Source organism: Terrapene carolina, unplaced genomic scaffold (assembly GCF_002925995.2).
Source record: "Terrapene carolina triunguis isolate 2854851 unplaced genomic scaffold, T_m_triunguis-2.0 Scaffold192, whole genome shotgun sequence".
In the NCBI taxonomy this organism is placed as follows: Eukaryota; Metazoa; Chordata; order Testudines; family Emydidae; genus Terrapene; species Terrapene triunguis.
The window spans coordinates 25,864,148-25,883,439 of record NW_020664543.1 but is presented as its reverse complement, the minus strand read 5'-3'; the positions used below and the strand labels follow the sequence as shown (position 1 = coordinate 25,883,439).

Sequence of the window (19,292 nt, the reverse complement as noted above, 5' to 3'; positions counted from 1 at the left end):
AGCTTCCGGCGTCTTCGCCAATGAACCCCTCCGCGCAACTTCCGGGGTTACCTCAATTAACGCCGCTCCCCGCGTAGCTTCCGGCGTCCTTCAGTTTCTGTCAGCGGGCGCACAAGCAGCTGCCCGGCCGTGGGGCGTCAGGTGGGAGCGGTGACCGGCTGTAGGGTTGCCAATTCCTGGAGCTTTCATCACATGACAACCTTCAATTATAGATTAATCTTTAGTTCCTGGCGACTCCAGGACAATCATGGTGGGTTGGCAACCCTAGACCCCGGCCAAGCGTGGATGGAGCCAGGTTCGTAGTTTGCGGACTTGCTCGGTGGTGGGGGATAGCCAAAGCAGGAATGGGGTCCGGGCTAAGGTTGTCGCCTCTCTAATTGCTCGTAACCTGCCCCCTGAGGTCCCGCCCCTGTCCTGCCTCTTCCCCTAAGGCCCCCCTCACGCACCGGATTGTCTCTACCTCCCTCCATGCCGCAGCTGTGCTCCCTCCGCTCTGGGGCTGGAAGGGGAACTGCCCGCGGGTAGGAGGTGGCCCCAGCTGGGAAGTGCTGGGGTGAATGACAGGGCACCTCCCCTCTCCCTGCAGTAACTGGACTTTTGGTGTCCAGTCAGTACATCTGACTGGACGCTGTCAGGTTCCCTTTTTGGCCGGACTTTCCAGTTGAAAATCATGCACCTGGCAAAACTTTTCTCCTCAGGAAATGGGTTAGAACCAGAAACAATATCAGTTGAAGGGTGATGTCGCTGTTCCACATTAAGATGGGTATGATGATATCATGCCAGAGATTGTGGAAGTGACATCATAACATGGTGACTTGTGTTACCGTGACAACCCCAGACTCTTCTTTTTGGTCCAGACCAGATGACCACCCACACCTCCCATCAGGCCATGCTCTTTCCTAGAGACTGTCTCTGCCCCATGCAATACCTGGCACCAAGCCGATGCACACCCTGTGGAGGATGAGGCTGGAACTGTGGTTCCAGAACTGTCCTGGAGAACTGGGCTCCATACCTGCCTCTGCCAGAACCACGCTCAACCAGTCAAACTAAACCCTCCACTGCTGGTCTCAGGCTGCATGATGTACCTTTCTGGATGCCCAGCTTCAACTGCTGCAGCCCTGGTTTATAGAAGGTCTGAGCACAGTACTGGGAAACTTGTGTGTTCAAAAATGATGAATTGGCCCTCAGAAAATCATGAAATTGGCTTAAAAATCATGATATTTTTCAAAATAAAAGTTGGATTCTTTTTGCCTTCTGGTTTTCGAGCCTTTGGGATTTCCAGCTTCAAGCTTTTCTCATCAGCCATGAGGACTAATCGTCTTTTAAAATCAGTTTAAACTAATCCAGGACCACACTCTTAATAAGCAGGGTTTATTTTTTAAGCTCAACCTTAACTCTGAATTTCTTGGGTTGGTAGTGCTTATTTTGGGGATAATTACATCATCCTTACAATGTTTTTACCCTTAAATTACTGAGCTGTACTCTCAACTCAAACTCTAGTTTAACATAGTTTTTAATCTGGGAATGTCACATATTGAAGGACTATTACATGACTATTACTGTACAAACGTGCAACCCCCTGCCCCCTTTGCCTTTTTCAAGAGTGGCAGGCTCCTAGTGCTTCTGCTTTTTTCTGAAGTGACAACTCATGCCAAAGAGTTCTGCAGGTCTCTAGCTGTATAAAAATGAATTTGGAGAGATTTCTCTGTTTCTTCTGGGTGTTGCAGCTGATTTTTTTTTTTTTTTTTTTTTTAAAGCACCCAGCTTTGTTTGAACTGAGTCTTTCTTCTCTCTTTTTTTCCTGCATTAGATTTTGGGAGCCTGGTTGACAGTTATGGATGAAACTCCTACCTGGAGACCTGGATCCTTGACAGGGAACTCTGAGCTGTGCTTTTCCTTTGGAGTCATAGCAGATATTCAGTATGCTGATCTAGAGGATGGTTATAACTTCTGGGGGTCCCGGAGGAGATACTACAGACACAGCCTTCACCTTCTCCAGAGCGCAGTTGATGAGTGGAATAAGGAAGACAGTCAACTTGAGTTTGTGCTGCAGCTTGGGGATATTATTGATGGTTTTAATGCCCAACATAAAACATCAGAAAGTGCTCTGAGAAGAGTTATGAACAAGTTTAAAAAGCTTAGAATCCCAATCCATCACACATGGGGAAATCATGAATTGTACAACTTTACTAGAGACTATTTAACACAATCTGAACTTAACAGCAAGTCTTTAGAAGACCAGATCTTCCTTGGCTCTGCTGCCAGTGGCCAGGACTCTCCTGGAGCCACTGCTGAAGAACATTACTATGCTTATCATTTTAGCCCAGTTCCAAAATTTCGGTTCATTTTACTTGATGCTTATGATTTAAGTATCCTTGGGAGGGATAAATCCACCCAAAAATATCAGGATTCTTTGAAGCTGCTGAAGGAGAAAAACCCAAATGAGAATCTGAATAGTCCCACAGGTATTGCACTGCCTGAGAGAGGTTATCATGCATTCCCAAAATTCTGCTTCAAATAATATTCCTCTTCATAGTAGAAAGACTTATAATTAATGTAAGATATGTTACTAGGTGGTAAATCAGTGTGAGCTTCATTGACCTTGATCCTTTTTGCATAATATACACACAGAATTCCCACTCTTGGGCGTCAATTTCTTAGTGCAAGAAAAGTCAGAACTTTCTTGGCTCTTAGATTTGTCCTGTGAGGTGCTGGCCATTATGCACAAGTCTCTTCTTTAAGTTTTATGCCAACTTTCTCAGCTGGGTTCTTATTGAACAGAGTCAGAAAAAGAGTGCCACACATAAACTGCACGCCAGATTTTTTTTTCCCCCAGTGCTGTTCTGGTGTTTCCTAAGTCTTATTTTAGACACTTCCACATATCTTCTTCTGATCTCTGTCTTCTGTGGGGCTTATCAATACTAAAGCACATGACCATGGAGGGGCTTTGGAGGTATGCCTTGACAAACCAACTGATGACTAATGTGGGGGTGGAGCTATTCTGCTCAACATCAATGCCTTGTTTTGGTTACACTGTGAGACTTTGTCTAGGCCAATGCAGAGGCTGCAAGCCTAACATGTTTCTTGGAATAACCCCATTTCTATACTTTAGAGTTGCTGTCTTCCAAGGCAGAATGAAATAATATAGATTTGTATGGTTTACAAATCTACATTCAAACAGTGCCTTGGGAGCACAGTTCACTGGTGAATTTGGCAGGTGAGGGCTGGGCTTTGTGGATACAGGGGTTTGGTGCCCCTTTGTACCTTTTAAACTAGTTAGCCCTGCTTCTTCAACACTAGGCCAGTCTGTTCTAGGGAACTTTTTGGTGGGGAATAGCGTAGATGGTCCTGCTTACAGGACCTAAGCCAGACAGAGCTCAGGAGCTATCTGCCAGCTAGAACTCAGCAGCTCTATGTTGCCTGTTCTGAGGCTTCCTACATGCCAGATTTTGGGGCAACTGTACCCTGGGTGAAGTTTTTCTTTAGGCACTCAGGGACAAACACCTTTTTCCAACACCAGATGCCTTAGCACTGTAGACCAGGGGTAGGCAACCAGTGGCACTCTCAGTGCCTGGGTCCTGGCCACCGGTCCGGGGGGCTCTGCATTTTAATTTAATTTTAAATGAAGCTTCTTAAACATTTTAAAAACCATATTTACTTTACATACAACAATAGTTTAGTTATATATTATAGACTTATAGAAAGAGACCCTCTAAAAATGTTAAAATGTATTACTGGCACGCGAAATCTTAAATTAGAGTGAATAAATGAAGACTCGGCATACCACTTCTGAAAGGTTGATGACCCCTGCTGTAGACCACTAATATTCTGGGACCATTGCACTTTTCCCAAAGATCTAGCTCACTGATGTCAGCTCCAGCATCTCCAAGGAAATTCATCTTATTTGAAGTGGGCTCATCCACTCGGCCCTGGAACAGGGACATTTCTCTGAAGTGCCAACTTAAACAGCATCTACATTACTCAGGGAGTTGAAAAATTCACACCCATGAACACTGTAATTAAGCTGACCTATGGGAATAGACAAGCAACTGAACTACTTTTCAGCTGCATGCCCTCAATGCTCTGAGACCCTGATGGGGTTTTTAGTTCATAATGAACCCAAATCCACATCTTTCAGCATTGTAAAGGTTTTGGAACTTCACAGCAGAGGCAAGGGCAGAAGTGCAGTTTAATGAACAGTCTAACAGAATTCCATACAACACTGTATGGCTTGAATACAAGGAATACAGGAGCCCAGCACACGCATATGTGGAAGCTCTCAGATGGGTGGTTTCTTTCTCCTTGGTCTGGGTCCATTAGCCATCCTTACGAAGGCACTCCTGAGTATGTTAAGACATCATTACCTTTTTTCTGTCAGGAAAACTTTGGGGCAAGAGTCCAATGTGACATATGCCATTGTACTCACCCCTGTGTTTAGGAGTCATTGTCTTTGGGTCACCAATACAGTTTCCAGAGCAAACTTTGACTGGGCAGTGTGTGTTCAATGCCATCTGAATAAGCTATTTCATTCAAATATCTCTACAAGGACTAGAATTTCTATGATGAATGATAGAGACAGAGCTTTTCATCAGTGACTATTTTGTTGCTTTTTTCACCTGGAGAACCACTGACCTAGATGTTGATTTGGAACTGACAGTTGTCCTTAGACTGTCTCATTTCTTTCTAGACACGGAAATGTTTGAAGGTCATAGAGGTACTCTTTCAACTGCTACTGCCTGACAATCCTGCAGCAAAAATCTTGGTACAAGCCTTGTGTGTTTTCAGTTTACAGACAGTTGCATAATTGTTCTTACATACCTTTATTGAGCTTTTATTGCCTCAGCCTGCAACCGGTCTCCTGGAGTGACCCCTTTAGTGGGCCAGGCCCCAAGGACCAACAGTCCACAGGGGCAGGTCTGTGCCCTCCTAGGATGGGCCTTCAGCACCAGCTAACCCTGTCTCTCTACATGGGTCCCTGCAGCAAATCCAACCAAACCAGATCCTGCGGGAGGGCTTGTACTGTCCCCTTCAGGACACAGGGCTCTCAGTGAGTTTACAGTGACACAGGCAGTCATTTCAACACAATTTATTAGTCACCTGGCTACAGAATCTAAAAGTCCTTAGGTCAACGTAGAGAAATGAAAGTTAAGGCATAGCCCGTTCTGGTTACCCCAGAGCGCAGCCAAGCTGTTGTGAACCCCATGTTCAGGCTTTGTCTCTCCCTCTCAGGCCATGTCTACACTACAAAATTATGTCAACCTAATTTATGTCGGCAGACAGTCACTGCAGTTATTAAATCGCTTATGTGTGTGCACACGTCAGAGGTGTGTGTTCTCACCAGGAGTGCTTGTATCGATTGTATTATCAGTGGGGGGCATTTTGAGATAGTGCCTGAAAGCTTGTAACAGTTGATGTAAGCAATGCAGTGTCTACACTGACATTTTGTCAACCTAATTACACTGACCGCAACTACATTGCTCGGGGAGCTGATGTTATTAAATCGGTATAGAGAGGCATTATATCAGCGGGAGTCACGTTTACGTGAAGACGCTTCCATAGCTAGGCCGACACAAGGCAGCTTACATCAATCTACCTGTGTAGTGTAGACCAAGCCTCAGTCTGACCTCTTTAATCAGTTCCCACATGAGAGAGTACAGACTTCTTCCAGAAAGTAACCGTTTATTCCACATCTCTCCAGTCCTTTGTTCTCGAGCTGTGATTTTTGCCCAGCTGAGCAGCTTTCCAGCTGAGAGATGGGAAAATCCATCTCCTTCTGAGTCATTGGTTGCTAGGTGCTAGTATCCTGGAGATTGGGTTTTCCATTGTCGTCTTGGATTTTCCACTGATATGGGGTCTGCTTCAGCCAGTCCTTTTTAATGGCCCATTCAGGCTCAGACAGGTAGGCAACACACACACACACCTATGTCTCTTAACCTACTCTGAGAGCAAACTTAGTCCTTTTCCCCCTACTGGGTAGCCATGCAAACTGTAGGGGAAACTGAGGCACACATAGGGTTCATAAAAATATTTCAGAAAAGTCTCACTTTGTCACAACTTAACTTTAGCTTTGAAAGTGAATATGGGATCACTCTTAGCACTTCAGAGCCTACAGGTCAGCTATGGAGTATGCTCTGTCTTTGTAATGTTTCTTTCCTGATTGGGCCTTATTTTTCTTTGCTGTAACCTCCCACCGTTCTTACTGCTACTTGCAGTACATTTATCAGTTTAGCATGAGACATCCTTGAGCTTTTTACTGTTCAAGAGTGGGAATCCTGTGTGTAATGCATCTTTAAAGATGGGCAAATTACTTCTATAATTCTGCTTCTTTGAATATATCACACCAGATTCACCCTTACCTCCCCTGGGTTTGCAAGTCTGTTCTAAAAGGGTGTGTTGCTGTTATTTCGGTCCAGAAGATGGCCATTATCTTTTGAAAAATTCACACACATGCTTTTGTTTAGTTTTAATTTTAGAGGAGCCCTTGCTTCTGTCTTGTAGAGGGTACTAGATGATATGGTTGCCAGGCATACAGTTTTCAACCGGAACGCCCGGTCGAAAAGAGACCAGGCCGCTGACCGGGCTGCTAAAAGTCCAGTCAGCAGTGCAGCGGGGCTAAGGCGGGCTCCCCGCCTGCCGTGGTTCCGCACGGCTCCTGGAAATATCAGCATGTCCCCCCTTTGGCTCCTAGGTGTAGGGCAGACGGGGCTCCAGCGCTGCACCTGCCCCAAGCACTGGCTCCACATCTCCCATTGGCCGGGAACTACGGCCAATGGGAGTTGTGGGGGTGGCACCTGCAGATGGGGCAGCCTGTGGAGCCACCTGGCCGCACCTCCGCATAAGAGCCAGAGGGGGAACATGCCGCTGCTTCAGGGAGCTGCCTGGGGTAAGCACCGCCTGGAGCCTGCACCCTTCACCCCCTACCCCAGCCCTGATCCCTCTTCTGCACCTCATTTCTGACCCCACCCTGGAACCCACACTCCCAGCCCAGGGCCCGTACCCCCTCCCACACCCCGACCCCCTGCCTCAGCCCGGAGCCCCCTCCCATACTCTGAACCCTTCGGCTCCACCTCCCAGCCCAGAGCCCCCTCCTTCACCCCAAACCCCTCATTCCTGGCCCCATCCCAGAGCCTGCACCCCCAGCCGGAGTCCTCGCCCCCTCCCACATCCTAATCCCCTGAGCCAGCCTGGTGAAAATGAGCGAGTGAATGAGGGTGGGGGAATGGAGTGAGCGGGGGCGGGGCAAGGGTGTTCAGTTTTGTGCGAGTAGAAAGTTGGCAACCCTACTAGACGAAGCTGTGGCAGTTGGAATTCAACACAAGCAAGGGACTCGTGTCCAACTGCCAGCTCAGAAAGCCACTCATGAAGTTCTGGACTGTGTTCTGCTAGGCTGCAGTGATGCAAGAGTGGGAATACTGCATGCGTGGCATTGTCAAAGCAAAATTACTAGTAAATCACTTTCCCCCGTTTACTCATGAAGACTGTGAATTTTTGGAGGCACAAGATACATAAGAGCCTGTCAAGGGAAAGGACGCTGCACAGATGTACATAGAAAACCAAAGCTGGTAGGGAAGCAGCTATTTGGGTGTGTGTGAGCTTGACCTTCTTTCTTCATTACAGGACTTGCTGAACCACAATTTGTAGAGTTCAATGGAGGATTTAGCCAAACACAGCTGGATTGGTTCAATGAGGTTCTTACATTCTCTGACACTAATCAAGAGAAAGTAGTGGTTGTGGGTAAGTCGGCTTTTTTTATGTGTGAATGCATGTGAATTGAGACATCTGTGAAAGAATAAACCCCAGTGATAAACTGATAGGATGCTGCACGTACTGCAGTGGGGTACTCCAATTTTTCCCACTCATAGGCTTTCCTACCAATATCTTATATTCTAGAATCATTCAGTTTTCCCCTCACACATACATTTTTTCCACAACAGGAGGAGGAGACTGTGGTAGACAGGAGCAAGAAACGGGGTTGCAGATTTGCGGGGGTCCTAGGTGGGGGGCAGTAGGCTGCTGCAAGATATTGGAAGTTGCTGTGTTAGGGGAGCAATGGTGCTGGCATTTGGGGGAAGGAACTATTAGAGACTTGGCCAAGGGAAAGATTTTTCATTAGAGGGTGTCTAGATCCTGGAACTCCTTGATCCAAGTGGCAGGGATTTTGTTCTTGGAGCCAAGTGCCCAGGGCGGTGAAAGGCACTGTGTACCAAAACATCTGAGCTGCTGTGGACCATGGAACAGCAGTAGCCACAGTGGGAGCTCTCTTCCTCTCCTCTCCCTGGGCTTTAGTTGACACCTCCACATAGCCATGCAGCTGGGCTGTATGCCAAGCCAGCTGCCCAGCCAGAGCAAGGGCATGGCAACTGAGCTGGCTGCCCAGCAAATACAGGTACGCTCACTGAGGACGCTTCATAACTGGAGCAAGGGCATGCCCCACCCTGAAGCTAGTAACCATTTTACATCTGGTAAAGAGTGATGAGAACATTTTACACTACATGAGCTTTGTGAACAGAAGTGTAAATCAGACTGTTTTTCCAGCAGTGAGTGCTGTAGGCACCTCAAGAGGCTGGCATTATGATGTTCAGGCTATGTCTACACTGCATCATTTACAGCAGTGAAGAGGCTCTACAGCTTAATAACTCCTGCCTCCGAGAGGTGGTCGCTGTGTTGGCGTGAGAAGCTCTCCCACTGACATAGTGCTGTCTACACTGGTGCTTACGTCGGTATAATTTACGTCGCTCAGAGGTTTGGATTATTCACAACCCTCAATGATGTAAATTATACTAAAGTAATTTGTAGTGTAGACATAGCCTCAGTGCACAGTTTTAGATTTGATGACCCAAGGCAGTGGTCTTGTGAGCATAACTCAGCTGGGATTCAGTACCTAGATACCTTCGAAATACCTGAGAGATAGAGAGCGTTCTCATTATTCCATATGACTGGACAACCTGTGTGCAAAACCTCAAACTTAAAGAAAAGTTCTATGGGTTTCACTGCACCCCAAGCCTCTAAGATTCCAGCATCTATAAGCAATTTCCAGATGGGGAGATGATATAAAACACTTAACTGTGGTTGTTACCAATGATGTCTCTTACCATTATTCTTGTTTTTTTTCCAACTGCAGGTCACATTCCGGTTCATCCAGGTTCTTCAGAGAGTGTTTGCCTTGCTTGGAATTATAAAGATGCCCTTTCTGTCATCCATTCTCATCAGTGTGTGGTGTGCTTTCTCGCAGGGCACCTCCATGATGGTGGTTATTATTTAGATTCTCATGGAGTCCACCATCTTACTTTGGAAGGGATTGTTGAAACTCCACCAGAGAGCCATGCCTTTGGAACGATATATGTCTATGATGATAAACTGGTATTAAAGGGAAGAGGTAGAATTCCAGACAAAGTAATGTATTACACAAAACATTAGGATAGTTGTAAATACAATTGTGCATGATCCAGACAATGCTCCAGAAATTAGTTAGTTTAATAAATAACAGATAACCATTGCAGCCATGGTGTTTCTGTTTATAGAAAATCTGCACGATGATGCTTACAGCTTCAAGCCTTATAAATAGAGCCTCAGTGCTGCCCACCTTCTCCTCTCAGAGCTGGTATCTTAGAAGCTTTACTTCTTCAAGAAGCAAGAAACAAGGTCTAGCTTCCTGCTATAGGGCACAGGAGGGACAGCCAACAACTCAACACAATCTGAAATAAATGCAACTTGATTTGGACAACTTCTGCTTGAAACAGTTAAAAGTGAACAATTTGTTATTTATTGTGGCACAAAAGGCACAAGCAACATTAAAAGGTATGCAATAACACTAGCAAGGAGTTATTGGTGCATCTTTATTAGTCACACTGTGTTATGAAATGGAAATCTTATCCCTATCAGGTGTGATTCAGCTTCTTTTCAAACACTAACATTGATGATATTCTTCAGCCTGCCAGTAGTTTGCTTTCTGAAATCAGCAGAAGTTGTAGATACTCTGCACCTCTAAAAACCAGATTCCTTTGAATGTTTTTGTTTTTTTGTCTAGGGAGGGGTTTATGATTTTATAGATGAAATGCTCAGGGAGATTATCCCTGTATTGACTGGATATATGTCACCTCAGGAGAGGATGCAGAAATAAAATGTCTAGATGCCATTAATGACTACTTCTTGGATCTGCTAGTCCTGTAACCCACAAGGAGAGAGGCAAGTCTTGATTAAGTCCTAAGTGGAGCACAGGGTCGATATATATAACTGAACCGCTGAGTAATAGTGGCCATAATGTAATTAAATATAACATCTTTGTAGGGGGAATATACAAAAGAAACCCACCACAGTAGCATCTAACTTCAAAAAGGGGAACTACACAGAAATGAGAAAGCTAGATAAACAGAAATTAAAAGGAATAGTCACAACAGTGAAATGCCTGCAAGACACCTTGACACTATTTAAAATAACTATAATAGAGGCTCAAACTAAAGGTATACCCCCAAATAAAAAAATAAAACAGTAAGATATGCCACCATAGCTCAACAGCAACGTAAAAGAGGCAGTTACAGGCAATAAAGACATCCTTTAAAAATTGGAAGTGAAATCCTACTGAGGAAAATAGAAAGGAGCATAAACTCTGGCAAGTCTAGTGTAAGTGTAATTAGGCAGCCCAAAAAAGAATTTGAAGACCTTCTAGCAAAGGCAGTACATCAGATGCAGGAAGCCTGCCAAAGAATCAGTGGGGCCACTGGACAATCATGGTGCTAAAGGAGCACTCAAGTAAGAGAAGGCCATTGAGAAGAATCTAAATTAATTCTTTGTATCAGTCTTCACTGCAGAGGAAGTGAGGGAGATTCCCACATGAGCCATTCTTTTTAGGTGACAAATCCCACATTGAGGTGTCAGTAGGGAAGGTTTTGGAACAAATTAAATTAAACCATAATAAATTACCAGGGTCATGATATTCACCCAAGAGTTCTGAAGGAACTCAAATATGAAATTGCAGAACTGCTACGGGGAAGGTAGTTTTTGAGTGGGGTGAAACCTGGGGGTATGCAAGACAAATCAGACTTCTGAAAGGGGTACAGTAGTCTGGAAAGGTGGAGAGCTGCTGGCTTAAATTACAGTTGTGTCCAAAAGTCCTAATCAGGGTTTGGAAAGTCTATTGTTAGTTTCTGACAGTGTTGGTGGATTGTCTTGGAAATGTGTTAATTAAAATATCAGAGAACCAATATCTGCTTAGAGTATGAACACAGTTTTATTGAATAATTCTGTAGTTAGGAGGGTTTGTGTATCATTCATATGCTTAATTATTTTAAAAAATAAATTCATATAGTCCATGAGCATATTTTCAAAAAGTCAGTACAATAAGCTAAATATATTGGAGTGGAGGTCTTTCAAAACAAAAATCAAAGTTATGCTTGTACTTTGAAGCTGTTCATCCCATTAGGCAGGTGGTGTTTAGCATGATGATGGCACTTTCTTCTAGAAGGCTTTTTGCTTGAAGTCCTGTGATATGAACAGAGCATTTGAGAAGTAAAGTAGGACGGTATTTAAAACCAGTAGTTGTGGTAGATCAAGACTAATGGAGAGCTTAAATGACTTTTGATAGCTGGTATGGGTGAAAATATTAAGTTAATGTTTTGTTTAGTTTGAGTTAAAACCTGATGAAAAATAAATAGTGGTCAAAAGCACCCTTTTTCTTTTGTTATAAAGGCCACTATTAAGAGTACTGCTTGATGCTGCTAAGTAAAATAAGCTATTACTTTGATTTATTTTGTCTGTGATGCAGAATGCTTCTAGCAATTGGCTTCTCTGGTGCACTGTATCTTTATTCTGTCCCCACCCACCCTGTCTAAATTTGATGCAAGATCACATGTATCCTATGCCTTCAGAGCCTGCTTCTGTGCTATCTATTTCTGCCCATACCAATTATAAAAATTGTTGAACAAGAGAATCTTTCACCATATGCTCATGACTGTGCTTTCTTCATATACCACTTTCACTCTAATGCTATCACTGATCAGAAACTGATGAAAGGTCATGCAGATCTCATGAGCTTTTTTACTTTGCTTCTATTTGCTGTGTTGTGAAAGTGGTATGTACAGGAATAGTACAATGCTATTGTCTGCAGTGGTGGAGGGAAACTGAAGGTGGAAAGAAGAGGGTGAAGATTACTGGATGAACAGGTGGGAGAAGACATAACTAAAGAAGGGGATGACCAGTGGTCTAGTGCAGTATTTCCCAAATGGTAGGTCTTGACCCACCAGTGGGTCACGGGAAGATTCTAGATGGATTGCCGCATCCAGAGCTGGATTAACCCATCACTGGGCCCTGGCCTGGGCAAACATACGCTATTCCTGGCCCACTGTGGGTGGGAGGTATGGGGCAGGGGGAGGACTGGAGAGCAAGCCCACCCTGCAGCAACAGCTCCTGTTCTACAGGACTAAGCCCAGCTCCCTGCTCTGGTGATGTGACCAGGGGCTTAGCATCACTTAAATTTGGCCTGGCCACTCTTGATTGATGCTGTGATCCCATGCTCCACGTCGCAATGCCACTCAAATTTGGCCCAACTGGCGGAGGGGGAGCCTCCCATAACACCTGGAGTGGGAAGGCAGTCCCACAGGACAGGAGCTGCCACAGTGAAGTAAATGAGGAGCGGGGTCACTTTCCAACCCCTTCCTCTCAGGCCTTCCCTCTGCATTGTGCCTGGATTAGGGTTGCAGGGCTGGGGCAGAGAGGACATATGTGTAATGGTGGGTCATTAAAAAAAAAAGACAAAATGGAATTGGTGGGTCGACTTAATAAAAAGTTTGGCAACCACTAGTCTAGCTGTAGTATATCTGGTTCTTGCTGAAGGACAACCTAAAAAGGTGTAATATTGACATTGACACTTGGGAGACACTTGCCCAGGATCGCTTAAGATGGAGTGAAGTCCTAGATGGTGGTCCCCTGCATTTTGAACTTGCTCACCGACAAGCTGAAGAGGACAAGAGGCACAGGAGGAAGGAGACTGGTTTCCAGTCATGGTCAACAGCCTCCTGCTGAAAACATCTGTCCTCATTGTAATAGAACTTGTGGTTCAAGGATTGGCCTTATTAGCCACCTGAGGACCCATAACTCCCATGGAAGATGATCATACTTGGTAAAGAGTGATTGCCCATCATCATCTAGTCCTTTTCTCTCTGAGCCAGCTGTGGATGGAATACTCCTTTGGGAATGGGGGCTATGTCTTGTCTCCCCCTCTAGTGACCTCCACCTTGCCCAGACTAAAGTAGTAGCACAGTAATAGTTTTAACCTAGCTTTTTTTTAAAGTTTTGACACTTCGCTGAAATCCCAGCATGTATCATTCTGTGATGACATATTGAGAGAATATCTTCAGCAAACCATACAGTACCAGTAAGAAGTCAGAGCCTGGTCTTTCCCCACCCCCGTCTTCTTTTAGAGGAAAAAAATAGCCATGTATGTGTTATGTGCCACTTAGAGCCTAATTAATGGAATTATTCCGCTTTTTTTTTTTAGTTTAGCGTAAATTTAATTTTACATGGACTGTAAAGATAACACTTAAAATTCTGACACATTCTGTTGGCATATCATATGTTGGCATACGTTAAGGGCTCTTATAAAGGTGATGTTATAAATTCTTCTCCTGAATCTGATTGATCTAGGTAAGATATTTGGGGGGAAACTTTCTAACTATAAGGATAGTTAAGCAGTGGAATAGATTTCCAAGGGAGGTTGTGAAATCCTCCTCATTAGAGGCTTTTAAGAACAGGTTAGATAAACATCTGTCAAAAATGGTCTAGGTAGACTTGGTCCTGCCTCAGTGCAGGGGGTTGGACTAGATCTCTCAAGGTCCCGTCAAGCCCTACATTTCTAAAATTCTATAAGTGTGGTAATATAACCTATTGCTTAAATTAGCCTCTCTACCAGATAACTGGAGGAAAGTTAATGTAATGTCAATTTTTAAGAAATGCTTCAGAGGTGATCCTGGCAATTACAGGCTGGTAAACCTAACTTCAATGCCAGGCAGATTTGTTGAAATTATAGTAAAGAACAGAATTATCAGACACATAAATGAACAAACTATATTAGAGAAGAGTCAATATGGGTTTTTGTAAAGGGAAATTGTGCCTCACCAATCTATTAGCATTATTTGATTATATAAAGAGCATGAGGAAAGGGTGATCCCGTTCATGTAGTGTACTTGTACTTTCAGAAAGCCTTTGACAAGGTCTATAGTGAGGCAGAGTGGCCTCCCTCCAGTACAGAGGGGGTTAATTCCCCCGGTGGGTACAGCTAACCCCACCTCGTTCACAGGAAATGCAGGGACACGGCCGGAAGTATAGGAGCAGGGTCCTGTAGCTCAGTTGGGGCTGGACCAGAGAAGGAGGCAGACGTCCCTCCCAGGGAGTTGAGCCCTCAGTTGAGCCTGTGACCGGCAGCAGAGAGAAAAGACAAACCACTGCCCCAGGAGACAGGAGGAAGGCTACCTGACCACAAGTCTGAGAGCCAAGTCAAAGTGGTGATGAAGCAGTGCCAGCAGGAAATAGCCCAGGGAAACAAGAAGTTGGTCTGGTTGTACTGCTGAGACGTGAGGCAACAGTCGCATGTCTCGTCAGATGTTCGGCTGCGTGCGTGTGCTCTCTCTGCATGCTGCACTGACTCTGGCTAGATAGCCCATGCAGCAGGCTCCGATCAAACTACCCAATAAGACAACCCGACTTGGTTTAATAGCAAAGGCACCTGGCCAGTTTTATTACCAACAAAGCACAGTGCTAATGCCCCTGCTCAGTGGTTACAGGTACACTAACACGTATGCCCATGACAATGATGCAGCTGTCAGTGGCGGGACTTTCCACTGCCCCCTCAGCTGGACAAAGACGCTCCCTCTGAGATACATCTTTATATACTGATACAAACAAGTTACGTATCACCCTTGACGTATCTGATGTATTAGGGTGCCACCCATTGTCTTGTACCTGTAGGTTTGATCAAAACAGCTCTATTCTTCATGCTGTCATCCTGACCTTATCCTTAAGATAGGTCAGCACGTTCCTGTTATCTTTGGGGAATGTTTATCAGGGTGTTCTGGTACCACCCTTCTGGAATGTGCTTGTGTGAGTGTTTTGTGCCTAGCACCTCTTAGGAATATGTTTTTGCAATATCAGCCATATGCTGGCTAAATTCTCTGAGCAGGGCCTTCCTCTTGCTCACAACTTAACTTTCCTTTATATCAGCAAGGTTTTGACTACTTTAGCGCAGGCCTCATACCAGGCCTCTGATACATGGGCTTATGTTTCAGGCCCTGTTCCTACTACAGCATGTTTCCCCGCTGACTCCGTGTAGGATTACCCATCACTTCTATGGCCCTGGGCAGGGACTCAGTGGAGCAGGATGGGCCTGGGTCCCCCTACCCTGGCCCTGCATGTGGGGCTGGGTGCATGCTAACCTTTTGGCCGGAAGGCCGAAAATGCTGCCTGTTTGTTTACTCAGCCCTTACCTTAGCAGGCCTGAGATATAGACTACCTGTTAACATGCTGAACCTGCACCCAGCAGGTTGAACTGTCAATTGTGTGACTGCAAGCCAGGCTGCCGACCACTTCAACTGGCAGGTGTACCGATCCCCCAATGCTGCCACAGGGGGTGCCCTAACAGAAAGCTTACAAGGTCCCACACCAAAGGCTTTTAAGCAAAGTAAGCAGTTATGGGATAAGAGGGAAGGCCCTCTCATGGATCAGTAACTGGTTTAAAAGATAGGAATCAACAGGTAGGAATAAATGGTCAGTTTTCACAATGGAGGGAGGTAAATAGTGGGGTCCCCTGCTCTTTTGGGACCTGTTCTGTTCAATATATTCATCAATGATCTGGAAAAGGGAGTAAACAGTGAGGTGGAAAAGTTTGCAGATAATACTAAATTACTCAAAACAGTTAAATCCACAGCAGACTGCAAAGAGTTAAAAAGGGATCTCAGAACCTGGTTACTGGGCAACAAAATGGCAGATGAAATTCAATGTTGATAAATGCAAAGTAGTGCACATTGGAAAACATAATCCCAACTATACATACAAAATGTTGGGGTCTAAATTAGCTGTTACCACTTAAAAAAGATTTTGCATTCATCGTGGACAGTTCTCTGAGCACATCTGCTCAATTTGCAGTGGCAGTCCAGAAAGCTAACAATGTTAGGAACCATTAGGAAAGAGAGAGATAATAAGACAAAATATCATAATGCCAGTCTAAATTCATGGTATGCCCACACCTTGAATACCGCATGCAGTTCTGGTCGCTCTATCTCAAAAAAAAAAAATTATTATATATATATAGAATTAGAAAAGGTACAGAGAAGGGCAACAAAAATGATCGGGAGTATGGAACATTTTCCATACAAGGAGAGATTAAAAGACTGGGACTGTTCAGTTTAGGAAAGAAACAACTAAGGGAGAATATGATAGAGATCTATAAAATCATGAATGGTGTGGAGAAAGTGAATAGAGATAATACAAGAACTAAGGGTCACCCAATGAAATTTATAGGCAGCAGGTTTAAAACAAACCTAAGTACATCTTCACATAATGCACAGTCAAACTGTGGAACTTGTTGCCAGGAGAAGTTGTGAAGGCCAAAAGTATAACTGAATTAAAAAAGAATTAGATACGTTCCTGGGGGACAGGTCCATCAATGACTATTAGACAAGATGGTCAGGTATACAACCCCATGCTCTGGGTGTCCCTAAACCTCTACCTGCCAGAAGCTGGGATTGGAAACGGGGTGGATCCTGTTCTATTCATTCCCTCTGAAGCATCTGGCACCGGCCACTGTCAGAAGACAAGATACTGGGTTAGATGGACCCCTGCTCTGACCCAGCATGGCCATTCTTATGGATTTAAGTCGTTAATGTTAGGCACCTTGTTTTGAACATTTTTGTCTTTGTGGACATGGGCACTGAAACAGGCATGCCAGAACAGAGGGGGCTAGAGGGCCATGGCCCCATCACTTTTAAAAGTGGGAGGGCTACACTCTCCCTCTTTACTGGCTGTAAGGGCAAGCAATGTGGGGAGGGAGATGAGCAAGCAGGGGCAAGTCCTCAGAGGGGAAGGGGCGGGGCAGGGGCAGGGCCACAGTTCGGGCACCAGTGTGCCCTCCCCCACTTTCAGGGAGCTTCCACTGCTCCTGCACGGAAAGATCTCTGACTCTGTAAGGGAGCCTCCTATACTTGTGCCACTGTGAGATAACGGAAATCTTGGCAGGTGCCAGAGAAAGTGGAGGGACTACAAACCCATCCCCCTTGGTGCAGGATGCATGTTACTGCACATGTCAGAGTCCCATTAGAGTTTCCTCAATACTACTGGGGAAGAGGAAAATGGGTCAGATTCTCATCCGATTCTTATCTTGGTGTAAAACTGGAATAAATCTGGATCTTGCTGCATTTACTCCAGATTTACACTGGCGTATGCAAGATCAGAAGTTGGTCAATAAGCACGTTTACAAGTCTTAACAAAATTCTGAGCTAAGCCAGTGGTTCTTACATTGGGTATGTCTATACTGCACTTAAAAACCCATGGCTGACCCCTGTCAGCTGACACAAGCTTATGAGCTGTTTAATTGTGGTGTAGAAGTTCAGGCTTGGGCTAGAGCCTGATCCCTAGAACCAGGGCCGGATCCAGGTTTTCTGCCACCCCAAGTGGCAAAAAAAAAAAAAAAAGCCACGGCAGCGCGATTGCGCCGCTCCACTCTTCGGCGGCAATTTGGCAGCAGGTCCTTCGCTCGGAAAGGGACCGAGGGACCCGCTGCCGAATTGCCACCAAAAACGCAGACGTGCCGCCCCAATAGCGGCTGGATTGCCGCCCCTTGGTATTGGCCACCCCAAGCACCTGCTTCTTTAGCTGGTGCCTGGAGCTGGCCCTGCCTAGAACCCTCTCCCTCCCAGGGTCCTGGAGCCCAGGCTTCAGCCCACACCCAAGTGTCTACACTGCAATTAAACAGCCAGAGCTCAAGTCAGCTGACATAGGCCAGCTGCAGGTATCTAACTGCAGCATAGATATACCCACTGAGCTATGTAGAGCTCCTTTTTCAATGAAGATGTGGCAATTAGTGGATTGTGTCTTTGTACAATTTATGAATTCCCATTTGATATTATAAACTCTCCATATAGATTATCAATCAATAAATGCCATTTTGATTGTGAGGCTCCTCTGCCTTCTCTGCTGACCTTTTACCTCCATCTTAGACTGAAATTCCAAGGAGGAGTGACGCAGACTAACAATGGAGGGTCATTAAACCTTGACTATTCTCTATGCACATGGAAGCACCATTAGAGGGATATCACAGTTGTCTGAGCCTGAATGGATCACTAAAAAGGACTGGCCAAGACCAACTCCATGGTAGTGGAAAATCTGAGAAGCCCAGGCCAAACCCAATCCCCAGCACATTGACACCTAGCAACCAACAACCCAGAGGGAGATGGATTTCCCTGCCTCTCAGCAGGGAAACTGATCAAAGATCCCAGCTCGAGATCAAAGGACTGGAAGATGTGAGGTGGGGGGGATAAAGCATTGGTTTCTGGAGGAAGGGATAGACACCTGGGAACTATGAAGGTGAGAGAAAGTGCATGAGAGCTTGAACATGGGTTCACAACAGCTTGGCTGAGCTCTGGGGTAATTAGCATGGACTATGCTTTAACCTGCACTTCTCTGTGCTGATTTAAGGATTTTCAGATTCTGTTGCCAGGTGACTAATAAATAGTACCTTGTTTTGCAAAGGCTGCCTGTGTTGCTGTAATACTCACTGAGAGCCCTGCACCATGAAAGGGACAGTACAAGTCTCCCACATGAGTCTGACTGGGCTGGATTTGCTGCAGGGAGCCATGGAGAGACAGGGATTGCTGCTGCCAACAGCCCAGTCTTGAAACCCACAAAGCCTGTGGACTGCATGCACCCTTAGGGCCCAGCCCACTGAAGGAGTCACTCCCAGGAGACCTGTTACAGGCTGGGACACAGACCAGACCCTGTGACTCCATGACAAGGGCATAGAAGTGTTTTATTGTTTTTGTCTAAATCTGTACATTTCTTGGGGTATCTAAAGAGTAATTGTGTTAAACCTTTGCAAAGCCTGTGTGCTATGCACATCAATTATCACATAGCCCTGGAAAGAGACACAGTAAACCAGACTGCCCACAAGGTTGGAGCACTGGAAAAAGGTTTGCTGAGGTTATCAGTGTGTCTTGTGGGGTCAGAACCAGCCAGGATGTGGGGCTGGGTCAGCTAGACCACCAGGTCCCCTTACCTAAAGGGGCCAAAGACTCAGAGACAAACCTTGCTGG

The 19,292-nt window shown here is 45.3% G+C and overlaps 1 protein-coding gene across 1 annotated transcript; it reads left to right on the top strand.

The window, feature by feature from the left end:
* The first annotated feature begins 70 nt into the window (after positions 1-70).
* Positions 71-12,230, top strand: ADPRM (ADP-ribose/CDP-alcohol diphosphatase, manganese dependent). The gene is made up of 4 exons (XM_024194146.3): positions 71-295; positions 1,811-2,465; positions 7,618-7,734; positions 9,122-12,230. Exons 2-4 carry the CDS (start codon positions 1,835-1,837, stop codon positions 9,415-9,417), a joined length of 1,044 nt encoding a protein of 347 aa, XP_024049914.1. The 5' UTR covers positions 71-295; positions 1,811-1,834; the 3' UTR covers positions 9,418-12,230.
* Positions 12,231-19,292: the final 7,062 nt, after the last annotated feature.

Coding starts and splice junctions, on each gene's coding strand:
- ADPRM (XM_024194146.3), top strand. CDS start 1,835: ATGGATGAAACTCCTACCTGGAGACCTGGATCCTTGACAGGGAACTCT. Junction 2,466..7,617: donor GAATCTGAATAGTCCCACAG/GTATTGCACTGC, acceptor TCTTCATTACAG/GACTTGCTGAACCACAATTT. Junction 7,735..9,121: donor AGAGAAAGTAGTGGTTGTGG/GTAAGTCGGCTT, acceptor TTCCAACTGCAG/GTCACATTCCGGTTCATCCA.